This window comes from Lontra canadensis, unplaced genomic scaffold (genome assembly GCF_010015895.1).
Source record: "Lontra canadensis isolate GAN:19392208 unplaced genomic scaffold, GSC_riverotter_1.0 scaffold24, whole genome shotgun sequence".
NCBI lineage: Eukaryota > Metazoa > Chordata > Mammalia > Carnivora > Mustelidae > Lontra > Lontra canadensis.
In genome coordinates this window covers 12,169,304-12,183,045 of record NW_022631018.1, presented here as the reverse complement: position 1 = coordinate 12,183,045, position 13,742 = coordinate 12,169,304, and the positions used below count along the sequence as shown (strand labels likewise).

Here is a 13,742-nt window from a genome sequence, read left to right as displayed (position 1 = left end):
AAGCCTCTGCCTTCAGCTCAGGTCATGACCTCAGGGTCCTGGGATCGAGCCCCACATTGGGCTCCCTGCTCGGTGAGGAGTCTGCTTCTCCCCTGCCTCTGCCTGCTGCTCTGCCTACTTGTGCTCTCTCCCTCTCTCTCTGACAAATAAATAAATACAATCTTTTTTTATTTTTTAAGTGAATTTCTTAGAAATACAAACACACCTCTCAGATGTAGAGGTTTAGAAAGTAAACAGCCAGGACTTGTGTCGTCTCTTACCTGGTTCGGCAGAAGCAGCTTTCTCCAGTGAGTGTTTGAGCAGCACATTTTCCTCTCTCAAGGCTCTGTTAACGTTTCTGAGCAGTTCCGTCTCCTGTTCTAACTTGACCAATTTCATATAAAGTTCTGATATCTGATTTGAGGTGGTCTACAAAAAACATGTCCATTTAGCCTTTGGCTAGATTATTTGCATACCTTTCGGGACTGGCAATTTTTACTACCAAGGGACAACTAGATGGCAGCGGGGGTGGTGGCGAACAGGGTTTAAGACCCTCAAACACAGGAAGAAATCAAGAAAACACTTGTTAAGTGGAAGGAACTCTGATGATCCCCCAACAGCTGATCCCTGGGATTTCTTTGTCATCTGCTTTGTCTATCTGAATGCCACCTAAATGTGCACACCTGGCTTGTATCCATCATTGTAGAAATTTTCTTGGTGTCCACCATGATGTGGCCTTCATTTGTGACCATGACATCTGGCTGAGAGGAGTTCAGTTGGGCACAGCCTTCTGCAATGTGGGGAAGATATTGTCAAGCAAAGAAACTCCCCACTGTCAGTCCCCAGTGTCACTCGAAGAGGTTTAAACTGTATAATCACCTGTGAACTAGAGCCCAGGGACCCAGGAGAAGATGGCTCTTAGCTGTTAAGACCCTGACTCCCACCCTCTCTCTCCGTCCCTCAGTAGCCCCAGAAACACGTGATAGCTAATGGAAGTCTGCATCACGCCAAAGAGGAAGTAAATGGCGTACCTTGAAAACCCCATAATTCGACAATGAGAGCATTTGTTTGTAAATAGTTCAGAAACTCCTGAGACGCATTTAAGGCTGTAAATTGGACAGTTTCTTCTATTTGGGGATTCACAGTTTTCCATACAGGCTTGGTATAGAAAGTGCTTGAAAGATCATAAATTCTGTACCTGAAAGCACAGAAAACGCCATTTAAAACCAGAAGGGATACATTTCTAAAGAAAAGGATCACATGAGCCCAAGAACGATGGTCTGGATCGGTCAGTTGATCCAAGATGACCAGTAACTGCCTGTCACGAGTGCCGCCCCCAACGTCTCAACTACTTACCATGAGAAGTACTGCTACATGGAGGGCATTACATGTCTAACAAAAAGGAAATGGATAAACACTTCGATAAATACTTTCTACTTATAATATAAAAATGTTCATTTTCCATGTGAGGTGGTGGTTTGGTTTTGTCCTTCAAAGCTTCCCTTGATCACTTAAAATCCTTTCAGCCTAATTAAGCATATCTGGTGTTTCTGCCATATTGCGATGCAGTCCTTTTGTTTCCAACTCAAAAATAAAAACAAAACAAAACAAAACAACAAACCCAGACTATCCCATATAGATAAAACAGCTTTACTGGATATTCTTTCAGACAAAATCTGTGAGTCCTGCTTCAATCACTCTTCTCAGCACACGTGGCTTACTGTCCAACAACCTTGAAGGAAATGGGGCTTCCACTAAACAGACGAGCAAATACTCATGTTGGGGCTGGGCAAGGAGAAACTGAAGAAAATTTCATGATACACTTGTATTTGACCCTTGAGGCAAGACTCCCACCAGGGCCCACGAGGGGGTAGTGTGTGCACACGGCTCTGCGGGGCATGCGAGTACCCCATCTGGATGCCCCGCTCCGCACCCTCCTTGAGCCACTTGATGCCGAGACACCGCACGAGGCCAATCTGGAAATCCATCCTCTTGCCCAGCAGCTCCAAAGGGTCCAAAACCACATCCTCGTCACCACATGCTCTGCAAACAGAGAAGGAGAACATGGACCACGGGTTAGCCGGGGCCCAACCTGTTAGGATTGTGTGGTCAAAGGGGACCACTGAGACTCCTCAAGAGATGGCCCGTGTCTCTGAAGAAAAGACGGGGGATGTTACCAGCTGTGGAATTCGTTCATTCAAGAGACACTCAAGGAGTTCACAGCCTTCTTGAGGAGGAGACAGCAATGTATCCACTTCATGCAATAAATGCACTAACCCTGGAGACCTAGGTAGGTTCCCACTGGGAGAAAGGGGCTGCTACCCAGGGAAAGCCATCTGGCCACCCAGAGGTAGCCTCTCAAGGTGCCACTTTCCTTGGCGGACTCTTCACAGTCCAGAGCCAACTCCAGGCCAACAAGTTTGCAAATTTGGACTGCTTTCCAACAGGGGCCATTTCTCCCACCAAGCTCACAAAGACCAAAGCCTAGATACTAGAATCCTGCTTTATTAACTTGCCGTGAGAGCAACCCAGCAGCCCAGAACCATCTAGCAGCCCAGAAGCCCGAGGCAGCCCAGAGACCAGAAAGTGTCATAGAGTCACAAGAAAGACAGTCGATGGTCAGGTCGGTGCCTGGGTCACAGGACCTTGCAGTCCTCTCGCCCCCTTCCAGAGCCTGTTGCCTCTTCAGAAAGACAAAAAGGCTGCCATGGGTGCCCAAGGGGACCGAGCTCCCAGAACGGAGCCCCTGCCTGCCCGCCTCGCCTCTTAGGATTGCTAAGAGACTCGGGCTTTTGTGAAAACTGGACTGCCTCTGGCCTGAAGAGAGAAAGAGGAGGCTCCCCAGAGGGAGGCAGAGAGACAATACAGCAGAGTTAAAGCAAAGCCTGTCCCCACAGAAGGTCGAATAACCACCCAGAATGAGGCCAGGCTGGGGAACAAAGGCACCTCAGTGTCTACCTTGAGAAAACGAACAAAAAAATGATTGGATACTATACCCTGGATGGAGAAGGGATGAGCTGGAAAACCAGCTTTCCCTTCTGGCTCTAGGGCCTCCTCACCAGGCTCTGGAAAATTCCAGGTCAGTCGATTTGACTGCCATGGCAAAAATCCAATTGGATTTGGCTTGGCCAAGTCATGGCTGAGTGAGCTCCTCAGGGCACCGAGCTAACCACCTCCCGGGAGAGCTCAGGCATGCTGCGAGCTCTCTGCTGGGCACACCAAGGACCAGGGAAGAAGGAGACACCCACTGTCCCCCCGGGGAGCAGGGCGTCACGTGGATGTGCAGCACGGCCTCCTCCATCCCGTCACAGTTGAGGAACTCCACCTGCTCCTCGAGCTTCATGCAGTAGGCGAGGGGCTGGAGCCACACGTGAGCCGAGCCCAGGTGCACGGCCTCGACGGGATCCCAGAAAGGGTCATCTTCCTGAGCCACGTGGCTGTCTTCCCCCTCCAGGAAGTGCTGGTAAAGTTCCTCCATTAGGAATTTCCTATTGATAAACTTGGCTTTCGACCAGATCCACGCCTGGAAATACATGGATGAGTCAACGGTGTCTGACTTCACCTCCCTCATGTGGCCTGCGCTTGGGGTACCCAGGACCATACACGCTCTCCACAAACTTTGCCACATTCATTCCTGACCCGTCACTTCAGCATCCTTGAGTTGCTGGAACTGAATGACTCCGAGGAGATGACGAAGAGTGGAGGCGACAGGCCCTTCCAGGAGAAATGGAGGTTTGAGGGGCGCCTGGGTGGCTCAGTGGGTTAAGCCGCTGCCTTCGGCTCGGGTCATGATCTCAGAGTCCTGGGATCGAGCCCCGCATCGGGCTCTCTGCTCAGCGGGGAGCCTGCTTCCTCCTCTCTCTCTGCCTGCTTGTGATCTCTCTCTGTCAAATAAATAAAATCTTTAAAAAAAAAAAAAAAAAAAAAAAAAAAAAAGAAATGGAGGTTTGAGGATCGTGGTTCGCGGAAGAATGGCCCTCCAGGATGTCCGCATCCCAGTCTCGGGAACCTGCCCGTGTGTTACCTCATGTGGCAAAGGGAAGTCATTGCAGGGGGAGTCAAGTTTACTTATCAGCTGACCTTCAAATAGGGAGATTCACTTTGGGCTATCCACGTGGGCCCCGTGTAATCACATGGACCTTAAATGTGGAAGGAGGAGGCAGAAGACGCGGTTGGAGAGACGGTGGCTGGAGCTGGGTCAGGGAGATGCCACCTGGCTGACTTTGGACATGGAGCATGGTGGCCATGAGCCTGGGAAAGGAGGGGCCTCTAGAAGCTTGAAGAAGCAAGGAAACAGATTGTCCTCAAGCCTCCAGAAAGTAAAATAGCTCTGCCAGCGCCTTGGTTTTCATGCAGGGAGGCCTGGGCTGGGCGTCTGGGCTACAGAATAATAAGGTGATAGACGTGTGAGGTCACGCCCCTGAGAGAGCCTGCCACTGTCTGTCTCCTCACTGGGTGAGGGACACGGCTGCTGAGAGGACAGAAGCATAAGATGCAGAATGGGGAGGGGGCATGCAAGTGAGATGGAATGTTCTGGACCATAAACGTCCCATCAGAAGTGGTTACGGGTAAACCGAGCAACTCCTTGTCTGAGCAACTTGGAAACAACTCAACAGACGCCTCGTTCTCTGAGTGTAATGTGTCCTCAAAAGAAAGAACATCTTCCAGACCCTAAAAGATTTCTTTCTTTTCTTGTCTGCCTCGAGTGCAGTGAGGACCAGCCCCACCCTCTGAGCGTCAGCGAGACTCTACAGGACTAGTGGGGGTGACCGTGGACACAGACTCCCTGGCTGGAAGCTTTTGCCTGGGAGCTCCTGAAAAGTGAGTGCAGCCGGCCTTTCCAGTGGAGACTTCCCTCTCCCCCCATGGCCCTGGCCGGCCCCTGCGTTGGACCCCCGAGAGCTGCACTGGGGGTGTGCGAGGGGCCGGCGTCCAGCCTGCTGCTCTGGACTGAGTGTTAGGTCCCCCCACATCCATACATTGAAACCCAAGCCTGGGTGTGATAGGATGAGGAAGCGGAGTCTGTGGGAGGCAACTGGCCCAGGAGGGTGGGCCCCTCACGAATGGAATCAGCGCCTGACGAAGCAGGCCCCAGAGCCCTCCCAGGCCCCAATGCCGTGTGAGGACCCAGCGAGAAGGCGTCTGCTCTGACCCGTGAAGCCATCCTTCACCAGATACCAGATCCGCCCGTGCCACGATCTCGGGCTTCCAGCCTCCAGAGCTGTGAGATTTGTGACGCGAAGGGACAGGGACCCAGGGGGTACAGAGGAGGCCACCGCAGTGTTGGTCAGAGGCAGAGACAGAAAAGAACAGAAAAATGTCTCAAGTTCAGACTCTGGCCTGGGTGGCTCAGTGGGTTGAAGCCTCTGCCTTTGGCTCAGGTCATGATCTCGGGGTCCTGGGATGGAGCCTCGCATCAGGATCTCTGCTCTGCGGGGAGCCTGCTTCCTCCTCTCTCACTGGCTGCCTCTCTGCCTACTTGTGATCTCTGTCTGTCAAATAAAGAAATAAAATCTTAAAAAAAAAAAAAAAAGTTCAGCTCCAGTCTGGCCTGGCTCAGGTTGGCTCCCTGGGCCCTGTCGAGCTGAGACTCTGTGACCCTGGTGCCCAGCAGGAAACACACCCATAGGCCCTGAGTATCCATTGATAACTCTTTTCCTGTGACCTTACACAATTTTAAGAAGATTTTGACAACTTTGGGGGAATGAGCAGAAGGATGAGACCCAGAGAAGGACAAGCTCATTGCTTGGTAGAGCAGATCACCCAGTGATGGCTGGTCCCTTCCGCCAGTGGCACGTTTGCCAACTCTGTCTGCCCACCCAGACGCCCCTGGAGCATTCGGGGTTTGTCTAGAGAGACAGGCTGAGGAGAGTGCGTTGGGCTGGGGCCAGAGGTCCCGGGGTTGCTCCGAGGGCAGAAATACGTAACGGACACCAATGGAGCACCCCAGGCTTTTCTGTTGGGCAGAGAGAAAGGCAAGGGGTCTTAGGTACCTGAAGGGGACCCTCTTGGCAGTGAGCAAAGGCAACCATGGGAAAGGATCAGCCAGGCCTTTTCTGGAATCTTAACCAGCATGCAGATTTTCTCACTTCTCCAGATGGACACACCTCTCTGTCTCTCTGTCTCTCTGTCTCTCTGTCTCTCTCTCTCGTTCTGTCTTGCTCGCACACAGACACGACCATCAGCTGGCTAAACTCTCGGGCTCCCTTCTGGTACTCAAAACTTCAAGTCATGTTAAAAATAGTTAAGCATCTGCCTTCGGCTCAGATGAGGATCTTTGGGTCCTGGGATCAAGTCCCGCATCAGTCTCTCTGTTCAGCGGGGAGTCTGCGTCTCCCTCTCCCTCCGCCCCTCCCCTTGCTTGTGCTCCCTCTCTCTCTTTCTCAAATAAATTAAAAATTAAAAAACTATTCAACAGAAAGTGCTCAGTGCTGGTGGTTGGGATAGTCTCAGGACTTGATGCCGTGTGGGAGAGGCCCAGGAGGGAACCACAGAGGAGGGTCCTCTGTCTGCAGAGTCCCAGCTCACACTCAGAACACGTGGTGTCCCTTCTCTGGGTCTCCACAGGCTGTAGGGGTCGAATTGACCTCTGTCCCCGGGAAAGTACCTCTGAAACCCCGTCCCCAGAGGCGTGCTCACCTCATGAGTCCTTTGGTGCGTCACCTTCACCATGACCTCTTTCTGTAGTTCGTAGCCCCTGGAGTCCGAAGACGCTAAATTCTTCACCTTCAGTTCCATTCTGAGTCCCTAGCAAGAGAAACACTTTGCCCCGAGTCACCATCCCTGCCCTGTCTCTCCCTTTTTCCGACCCTCCCGAAGTGAGTCTCTTGCAAGTTTCCTGAGGACTGGGGTCCTGTGTCACCAGGGAGCCAACCCCCATGGAGGTCCTCTCTGGCATAGAAAGCTTCGGGGTGCCAGACCCAGAGAAACCCCACTGGAGGGCAATCTGGGATGGGGTGGTTCGGCGGGCAGGCATTGGTCTGCGGTCCTGAGTTCTGGGGCCCTGGTGGCTGTGGCGGCCTCGGTGGCCAGAGGTGGAAGGAATGGCCTTAGCAGCTGGGACGGCAGAGTTCTGGGTATTGACCTGGGTTCTGTCACTGGCTCATGGTGGGGTCCCGGGTCCTGACCTCTGCAGGCCCCCGTGTCCCCGTCCACACCATGGAGCCGGCCGTGGCGCTGGTGCGAGGGGCCGTGGACCCTGTCCTCCGGGGCCCTTCCTGGACCGGTTGCTGGACCGTCCTCCAGCTCTTCGCCCATTTGATTCGCTTCCGCCACCAGCGGCATCAGTTTGACGAAGTCCTGGAGCACAGCCAGCACGCTGGGGTCTGCGTCCCCGTCCCCGCGGCCCCTAGGAAGACGGCACGTGCTCCTGAGTGCGGGACACTTGTCAGCCACGAGGGAATTCATATGCTCCTCATTCATTTGATTGTTCATCAAATGTCTGCATTTTAAAATTATAAGCATGTAATTAAAAAAAACAAAAACCAAAACCAGGGGCGCCTGGGTGGCTCAGTTGGTGAAGCGTCTGCCTTCGGCTCAGGTCATGGTCTCGGGGTCCTGGGATCAAGTCCTGCGTCGGGCTCCCTGCTCAGCGGGGAGTTTGCTTCTCCCTCTGCCCCTCCCCCCCACTCATGCACGCTCTCTCTTTCTCTCTCAAATAAACAAAATCTTTAAAAACAAAACAAAACCAAGTGTGGAGAAGAACCACCACCTGACTCTCTTAAATGCCGACTCATCTCAACCCGCGAATCTCGGGGGCATCCCACAGGAATCTCCCCGCCTCTGGTTCCCATTCGTGGTCTCAGGGTCCTTGACCAAAGTGGCTTCAGATTGTTCCGGGAGGCAGGTAGCGAGCATAAAGCAGGGTTGGCCCCGTGAAGGTCTGGGGATTCCTCTTGAAGCTGCAGCTGGCCCGACAGGTAACCTGATCTTACTTCCATTCCTTGGGCGGCTTGCAGCCGGGGGTGCTGGAGATGGGGGCACGGCCGGTCCCCCTGCCTCACCCAGGCTGACGCTGCCTTGTGTCAGCGACTCTCAGCTCTTTAGGGGTTTCCTGCCCACGGGTCCACCCCGTGGCCTGCGGCGGCCTTGAGGTCTGCCTCCCCAGAACTGTCCCCAGGCTGCCTCGTTGAGGACCCAGAGCCTTCACAGGCCGAGTGCTTCCCACTGGGGGCTGGGGCTTGTTACCCCTCGTTGCGCCTCTGGCCCTGGGCTGGGGAGGCAGGTGCGCATGGGTAAACGGAGTCCGTGGCTTGGTACTCCAGAGCCTTGTCCACTCGGGTCAGAAACTGCAGCAGCAAAGGATAAGGAGGTGAATCTCACATCTGTTTATTTTGCTAAAATTCGGAGGCATATACTCTGGCTTAGGGAAAAGGGGGAGACCGACATGCATGTCGGTGCATCTTTTATGCCCCCCATCCGTGGTTTTCAGGCAAGTTCAGGCAAGCTTGTGTGCTCTAGGAAAGGGTCAGCCTGGCACGTATGAGCTGCTGCTCCGCCTGGGGGCCCAGCGTAGCACAAAGCTCTCCATGGAGGGCCAGTTTGCCCAGGCTCCAGGAGAGCCCTGAGCAAAGCCACCCCGGGTCTGGGTGTGGGAGACGGGAAGGTGCTCTGGAGCCTCCCTGACACAAGGAAGGACACCATCAGAGCTTCGAATGCTCTTAACTTCGAGGAACCCCAGATTATTGCTGGGGGGTGGCAGGCAGGTTGAGAGCAGAAGGAATATCTTACTCAGAAACCCAGGGCTGGGTTTTCTCTAGCAGGACAGGATCCCCAGGACTAAGAAGCACATCTAGCACATAGTAGGAGCTCAGCTAATATTTATTGAATGAAGGAAGATACAAATGAATGGATGAACAAGAGAAAAAAATCCCAGTTAGAGCTGAGAGTCTCACACAGATATATAGATAATCAAGTAAAGCAGTAAGTAAAAATTTAAATGGGATAAATATTAGGAAGGAGATAGAGTTATGTAAGAGAGTAACTAGATGAGACCAAGAAAGGGTGAAGATCCATCTGAAAGGTAAGATTTCAGCTGAGAGTTGAAAGCTGAGAATGAGCCAAAGCAGCAAGGAAAAACAAAACAACAAGTGCAAAGGCCCTGAGGCAGAACAGGGCTTGGTGTGTCCTCCAGGTAGCAGCAAAGAGACCAGGGAGTTTCAAAGTGAGGTAAGGAGAGAGTGATCTGAGATAAGGTTGTGGTGGACTACATAGGGCCTTCAAAGCTGTGGTAAGGAGTTTGGATTTTATTCTTACACTGAAAAGTTGATGAATATTTTTCAGCCTGAGAGTAACAGGCAAGAGAAGTCGGTAGCTCCCAAAGAAATGGTAGTGCAAGCAGATGGAAGAAAGGTAGACTGGATCACGAAGTGAGGGAAGGGAGGAGACCTAGGTTTGGGGCTTGAGCAATTCGCAATGTGTTAAATCCTGGGTATGAAAATAAGGTGCAGTGAGTGGTTGAGACGTCCGTGGGACATGCAGGCGGTGGTATTGAGAAGGCAACTGGATGAAGATACCAAGGAAAGAGCGAGTAGATAGCAAGGAGCAGAGCTGCTGAGGGTCATTTCCATAAGACGGCGCTGAGCACTGCTAGAGGCAGGATGAGGACCTGGGGAGCACCCATCTGGAGAAGAGTCCCAAGGTCCAACCACAACATGGTTAAATGAGGGGGAGCCAGGAAAGGGGATGTGGGAGAACCAGCATGGAAGGAAACGAAGAGGGCATATTGTTCCAAGAGGAAAATAGTTCACAGGGGAGCGTACTCAATGGTGTAAAACATTGCCAACACAACAGTGAGATGGGTGTGGACAGGTGCCTACAGATCTAGAACACAGAGTACACAGCGTCTAGGATTGGTCGGGATGGAGGCCAGCCTGGAGGAGGCCAGGGCATGCATGGGAGATGAGAAAGTGGAAATAGCTGACTAGTTTTCTATCAAAGGGAACAAAAAACAATATGGCGGTAGCTAAAGGGGGATGTGGGTCAAGGTAGGGTTTTATTTTTATGGTGGAAGATAGTGGAGCATGTTTGTGTGATGGGAATGACCCACAGAGAGCATTTGATGGTGCAGGGGAAGGGACTCTGCAGGGACAAATGCTTAAGAAGGTGCTGGGGTGGGGGTGTGTCTGGGTGTCTCAGTTAGTTAAGCATCTGCCTTTGGCTCTGGTCATGATCTCAGGGTGCTGAGATTGAGCCCCGTGTGGAGCTCCCTGCTCATTGTGGAGTCTGCTTCTCCCTATCCCTCTGCTCCAGGGGATAGAATCCAGAGGACAGATGGAGAAAAATGGGACATAAATATTATATTAGAAGTTTTCTGCACCAAGGGAAAGCTAGACTAACCCCTGGAGCTTTGAAGATGGAATTCATCACTAGGAACTCATGGTTTTATGGGTATAGACCAAGCTATCCGTATGTCTGAGGGAGATGTACATCTGTCTGTCCATAGAGATATATTCATTTATGGATACAGCGGTCTGCACACCTGGCCCCAGATCTTGATTTATAAATGCTATTCTCAATCAGAAGGAGTCAGGATGCTGGGACTGAGAGTCTGCAGATGAACCTGGAACGTGTTCTTCTGCCAGAAAGGAGGCTATTTTTAGTGTTCAAAGAAGGATGGGGACATGTCACGAAGACATGGAAATCTGCTTAGGCCATATCTAGGATGGTTTGCTCATCAAAATAGACCCTGAAAGCAACAGATTAAAACCCATGGCGTAAAACTAGATTCTGTGAGTTCATATTGACATAGATGAGTGAATAAACAAAGAGAGACTGTGGCAGATTTTTTTCAAATAAATGGAGAAGAAAGTGTGGAGCTAGAGATGCACCATTTGACAAAAATCATCATCATAATCTGAGCAAGAATGATCAAAGGACAATAAAACTAGTGGAGGAAGGTATGACAAGGTGTAGGGTGTCTACATATCAAAGCCTCTCCTCATAAAATATTAATAAAAAAGGTAGTAACTTCACAGTGGAGAAACTGGGCAGCCACCAAAAAGATGAATTAAGGAGCATTATACGAAATAACAGGTCTTTACTCTTTAAAAATGTCAAGGTCATGAAAGACAAAGACCTTTACGAGGTTTAAGAAGACTAGAGAGACATGACCACTGAATGTGGTCTTACATGTTGGACTTGAACTTATTGTTGTTATAAAGGACACTATTGACACAAACAATTAGTTAAACATGTGTCAAGTCCATAATGCAACTTAATCTCAAATGATCTGGAAAAAAACATATATCTATATATACATTTAAAGATGATATATATATACACACACACACATATTTATGTATATACACACATACACAGATATATGATAAAGCAAGTGTAGTAAATTTTGACACAGGAGCTCAGGGGTGTATGAGAGTCCTACACACAACTCTTGAAACTTTTCTGTATGTCTCGAGAAATTGCTTCAAAATTGAGAATCTCCCACACAGTTTCCCTGCCGAGGCAAGAGGCTCCAGGGCAGGGGGGCAGAGCACGTCCAGCCACTGAGGACAGGTGGACTGGCCATAAGGCAGTGGGAATTGTGTCTGAGAGCCACACGGCGCCTGGGGGAAAGCAGGGGAAACTGGAGAAAAACCTCTGGAACGCGGAAATAAGGCTAAAGGAATGACTGTCCTTTAAATGTCCTAGCAGAGCCTTGTGTAGGGATTCTGGTCCCCTAGGGGGATGTCCCAGTGTCCACTCACTGAACTATTGATTGGGGTCCTGACCCCCCTTTAGAGTAAAAAATCCACTTTTGACCCCCCCCCAAAACGTACCTACTAGTAGCCTATTTTTGGCCAGAAGACTCAGCAGTGAGCAGTTGATTAACATGTATTTTGTCTGTTCTATGTATTCTTACAACAATCCTGTGTTCTTACAATAAAGTATGCTAGAGAGGAGAAAATCCTAAGGAAGAGGAAAGTACATTTACAGAACTATGCTGCATTAAAAAAAAAAAAATCCACATGTAAGTGGGCCCATGCCTTTCAAACTCATGTTGTTCAAGAGCCATCGGGATATACCCGTCCCCTCCCTACTCCATTTATTAAAGAAGCAGTTTAACGAATTAAATATTAGACATGCCCTCTTTCCGCACGTATATGGAAATCCTATTTGAACGTTCCGAACATTGCACTTTGAAACAGTAAATGATTATTTTCTTAAGGGAGGCAGGAGAGCGCATAGCGAAAGCAGTTGCTTTCCGATCAGTGCATGGAAGATGCTAGAAGGCAGGGCCCGGGGTTGCTCACTGAGCTTGTCCACGCTCACTCCCTCTGCAGCTGCTCTCTCCAGCTGGAAGAAGTCATAGCCAAACCTGCTTAAGTATTCACTGCCTCGCTCTGAAGGAAACCCAATGTAGAGGTAGGCGCTGTTGGATCCCAAGATAAGGCGGTCCTGGGGAGGAGACAGGTGGCTCAGGGAAAGAAGGGTGGAGACCAGGGGTGTGGGATCAGCCTGCTCCAGGGGAAGCCAAGGCCCCAAGCCCAGTCTGGCTGTGTTAAATCACAAGACCTTCACGAGTTCTGCAGAGAGGGAAGAGACCCATGAACAGGGAGGAAGAGGTTGGCGTCTCGGTTTTGTGTGCGTGCTTTCATTTATTATTCTGTATCCCACACCCAGCTCTGACCTGGGGATCCCAGTGGGGACCAAACAGAGCTGGGTCCTCCCCTCTAGGACTTTACAGACGAATAGTATAACAGCCTGAGAAAGAGGCTTGAATGAAAGTGGGTGCTTCTGCAGAAGGGTGAGGGGACCTACCATGTACCAGGGATCAGAGCGGTCCTCTCCCAAAGTGCACTATTTAAGCTAAGAGGTCAGGGGCGGTAAGTTTCAGCAAGGCAGGGAAGGCTGCTGTCAAACAGAGCCTGGGATGTTCCAAAGAATCAAGAGAAGGTCAGCGTGACCTTCGTGCAGAGCAGTGAGACTGGAGGAGGCGGGGAGATGGAGCGGCTCACACAGGTGTCTGAAAGTGTGGTCACTGAGGATTTCCAGGATGGCATGGTCCAATAGCTTGTCTAGAAGGTTCTCTGTGGCTACGGTGTGAGGAATGGGTTAAAGAGGGGATTGGGTCACAGGGAGGCTAGGGAGGGTCCCTGTGGTGCTGGGGACTCTGGCTGAGGCATGGGGAGGAGACGGAAGGCCCAGGCTCTGTGAGGTGCTGCAGTCCCTCCCTGTGGCAGGTTTTTTAAGAAGTCTAAGATGTCATAAAACGTTAGAGCTGGGAAGCATCTTGATGAACTTTTAGTTCACTCCTTTCTGTTTTATAGATGAAGTCCAAGAAGCAAAGTGATTTGTCCAAGAACACACAGCGAGTTACTATCAGATCTCCCAACCCCAAGCCATGACCACGTCCATCATGACACTGTAGCAGAAGGACACGGGGTGGTTGGTGCCCAGCCCCCGCCCAGCCCCACCACAGCGGGAGTGGGGAGGAACCTGTCGAGATCCTCCTCTCCTAGCTCACAGGTGGGACTTAGGGAATTCTGTGACCAGGCAGGAAGGGTTACCAGGTGCTGCAGCTTCGTCTTGGTCATGACGGGCACCCCATTAACGACAACTTTGCATTTGCCGTGTGGCGTGACCATCACTGTCCCATCCAGATTGGTGAAGGAAGCGTGTTTATCTGAAATTCTAAAAAGACAAGAGTTTGTCAAAGGAGCCACAACAGTGATGACTTTAGCGAACATTTCTGGTTGTTTGCCCTCTTTCCTGCTTCAGTAAGACCTCTGGTGGCAAAGATGTTTTTGAGGGGATGCTGGGGC

The 13,742-nt window shown here is 51.0% G+C and overlaps 1 protein-coding gene across 1 annotated transcript in view; it reads right to left on the bottom strand.

The window, feature by feature from the left end:
* The window catches only part of LOC116870659 (kinesin-like protein KIF28P), a 65,578-nt gene that overhangs the window by 4,229 nt on the left and 47,607 nt on the right, over positions 1–13,742 (bottom strand). The window contains exons 14-24 of the mRNA XM_032862568.1: positions 13,488–13,611; positions 12,179–12,375; positions 9,798–9,801; positions 8,167–8,267; positions 7,210–7,420; positions 6,619–6,726; positions 3,228–3,502; positions 1,888–2,022; positions 1,011–1,177; positions 663–769; positions 245–408 (exon numbers count right to left, since the gene is read on the bottom strand). Of these exons, the coding sequence (XP_032718459.1) occupies positions 245–408; positions 663–769; positions 1,011–1,177; positions 1,888–2,022; positions 3,228–3,502; positions 6,619–6,726; positions 7,210–7,420; positions 8,167–8,267; positions 9,798–9,801; positions 12,179–12,375; positions 13,488–13,611 (1,593 nt within the window). The remainder of the gene's footprint in view (positions 1–244; positions 409–662; positions 770–1,010; positions 1,178–1,887; positions 2,023–3,227; positions 3,503–6,618; positions 6,727–7,209; positions 7,421–8,166; positions 8,268–9,797; positions 9,802–12,178; positions 12,376–13,487; positions 13,612–13,742) is intronic.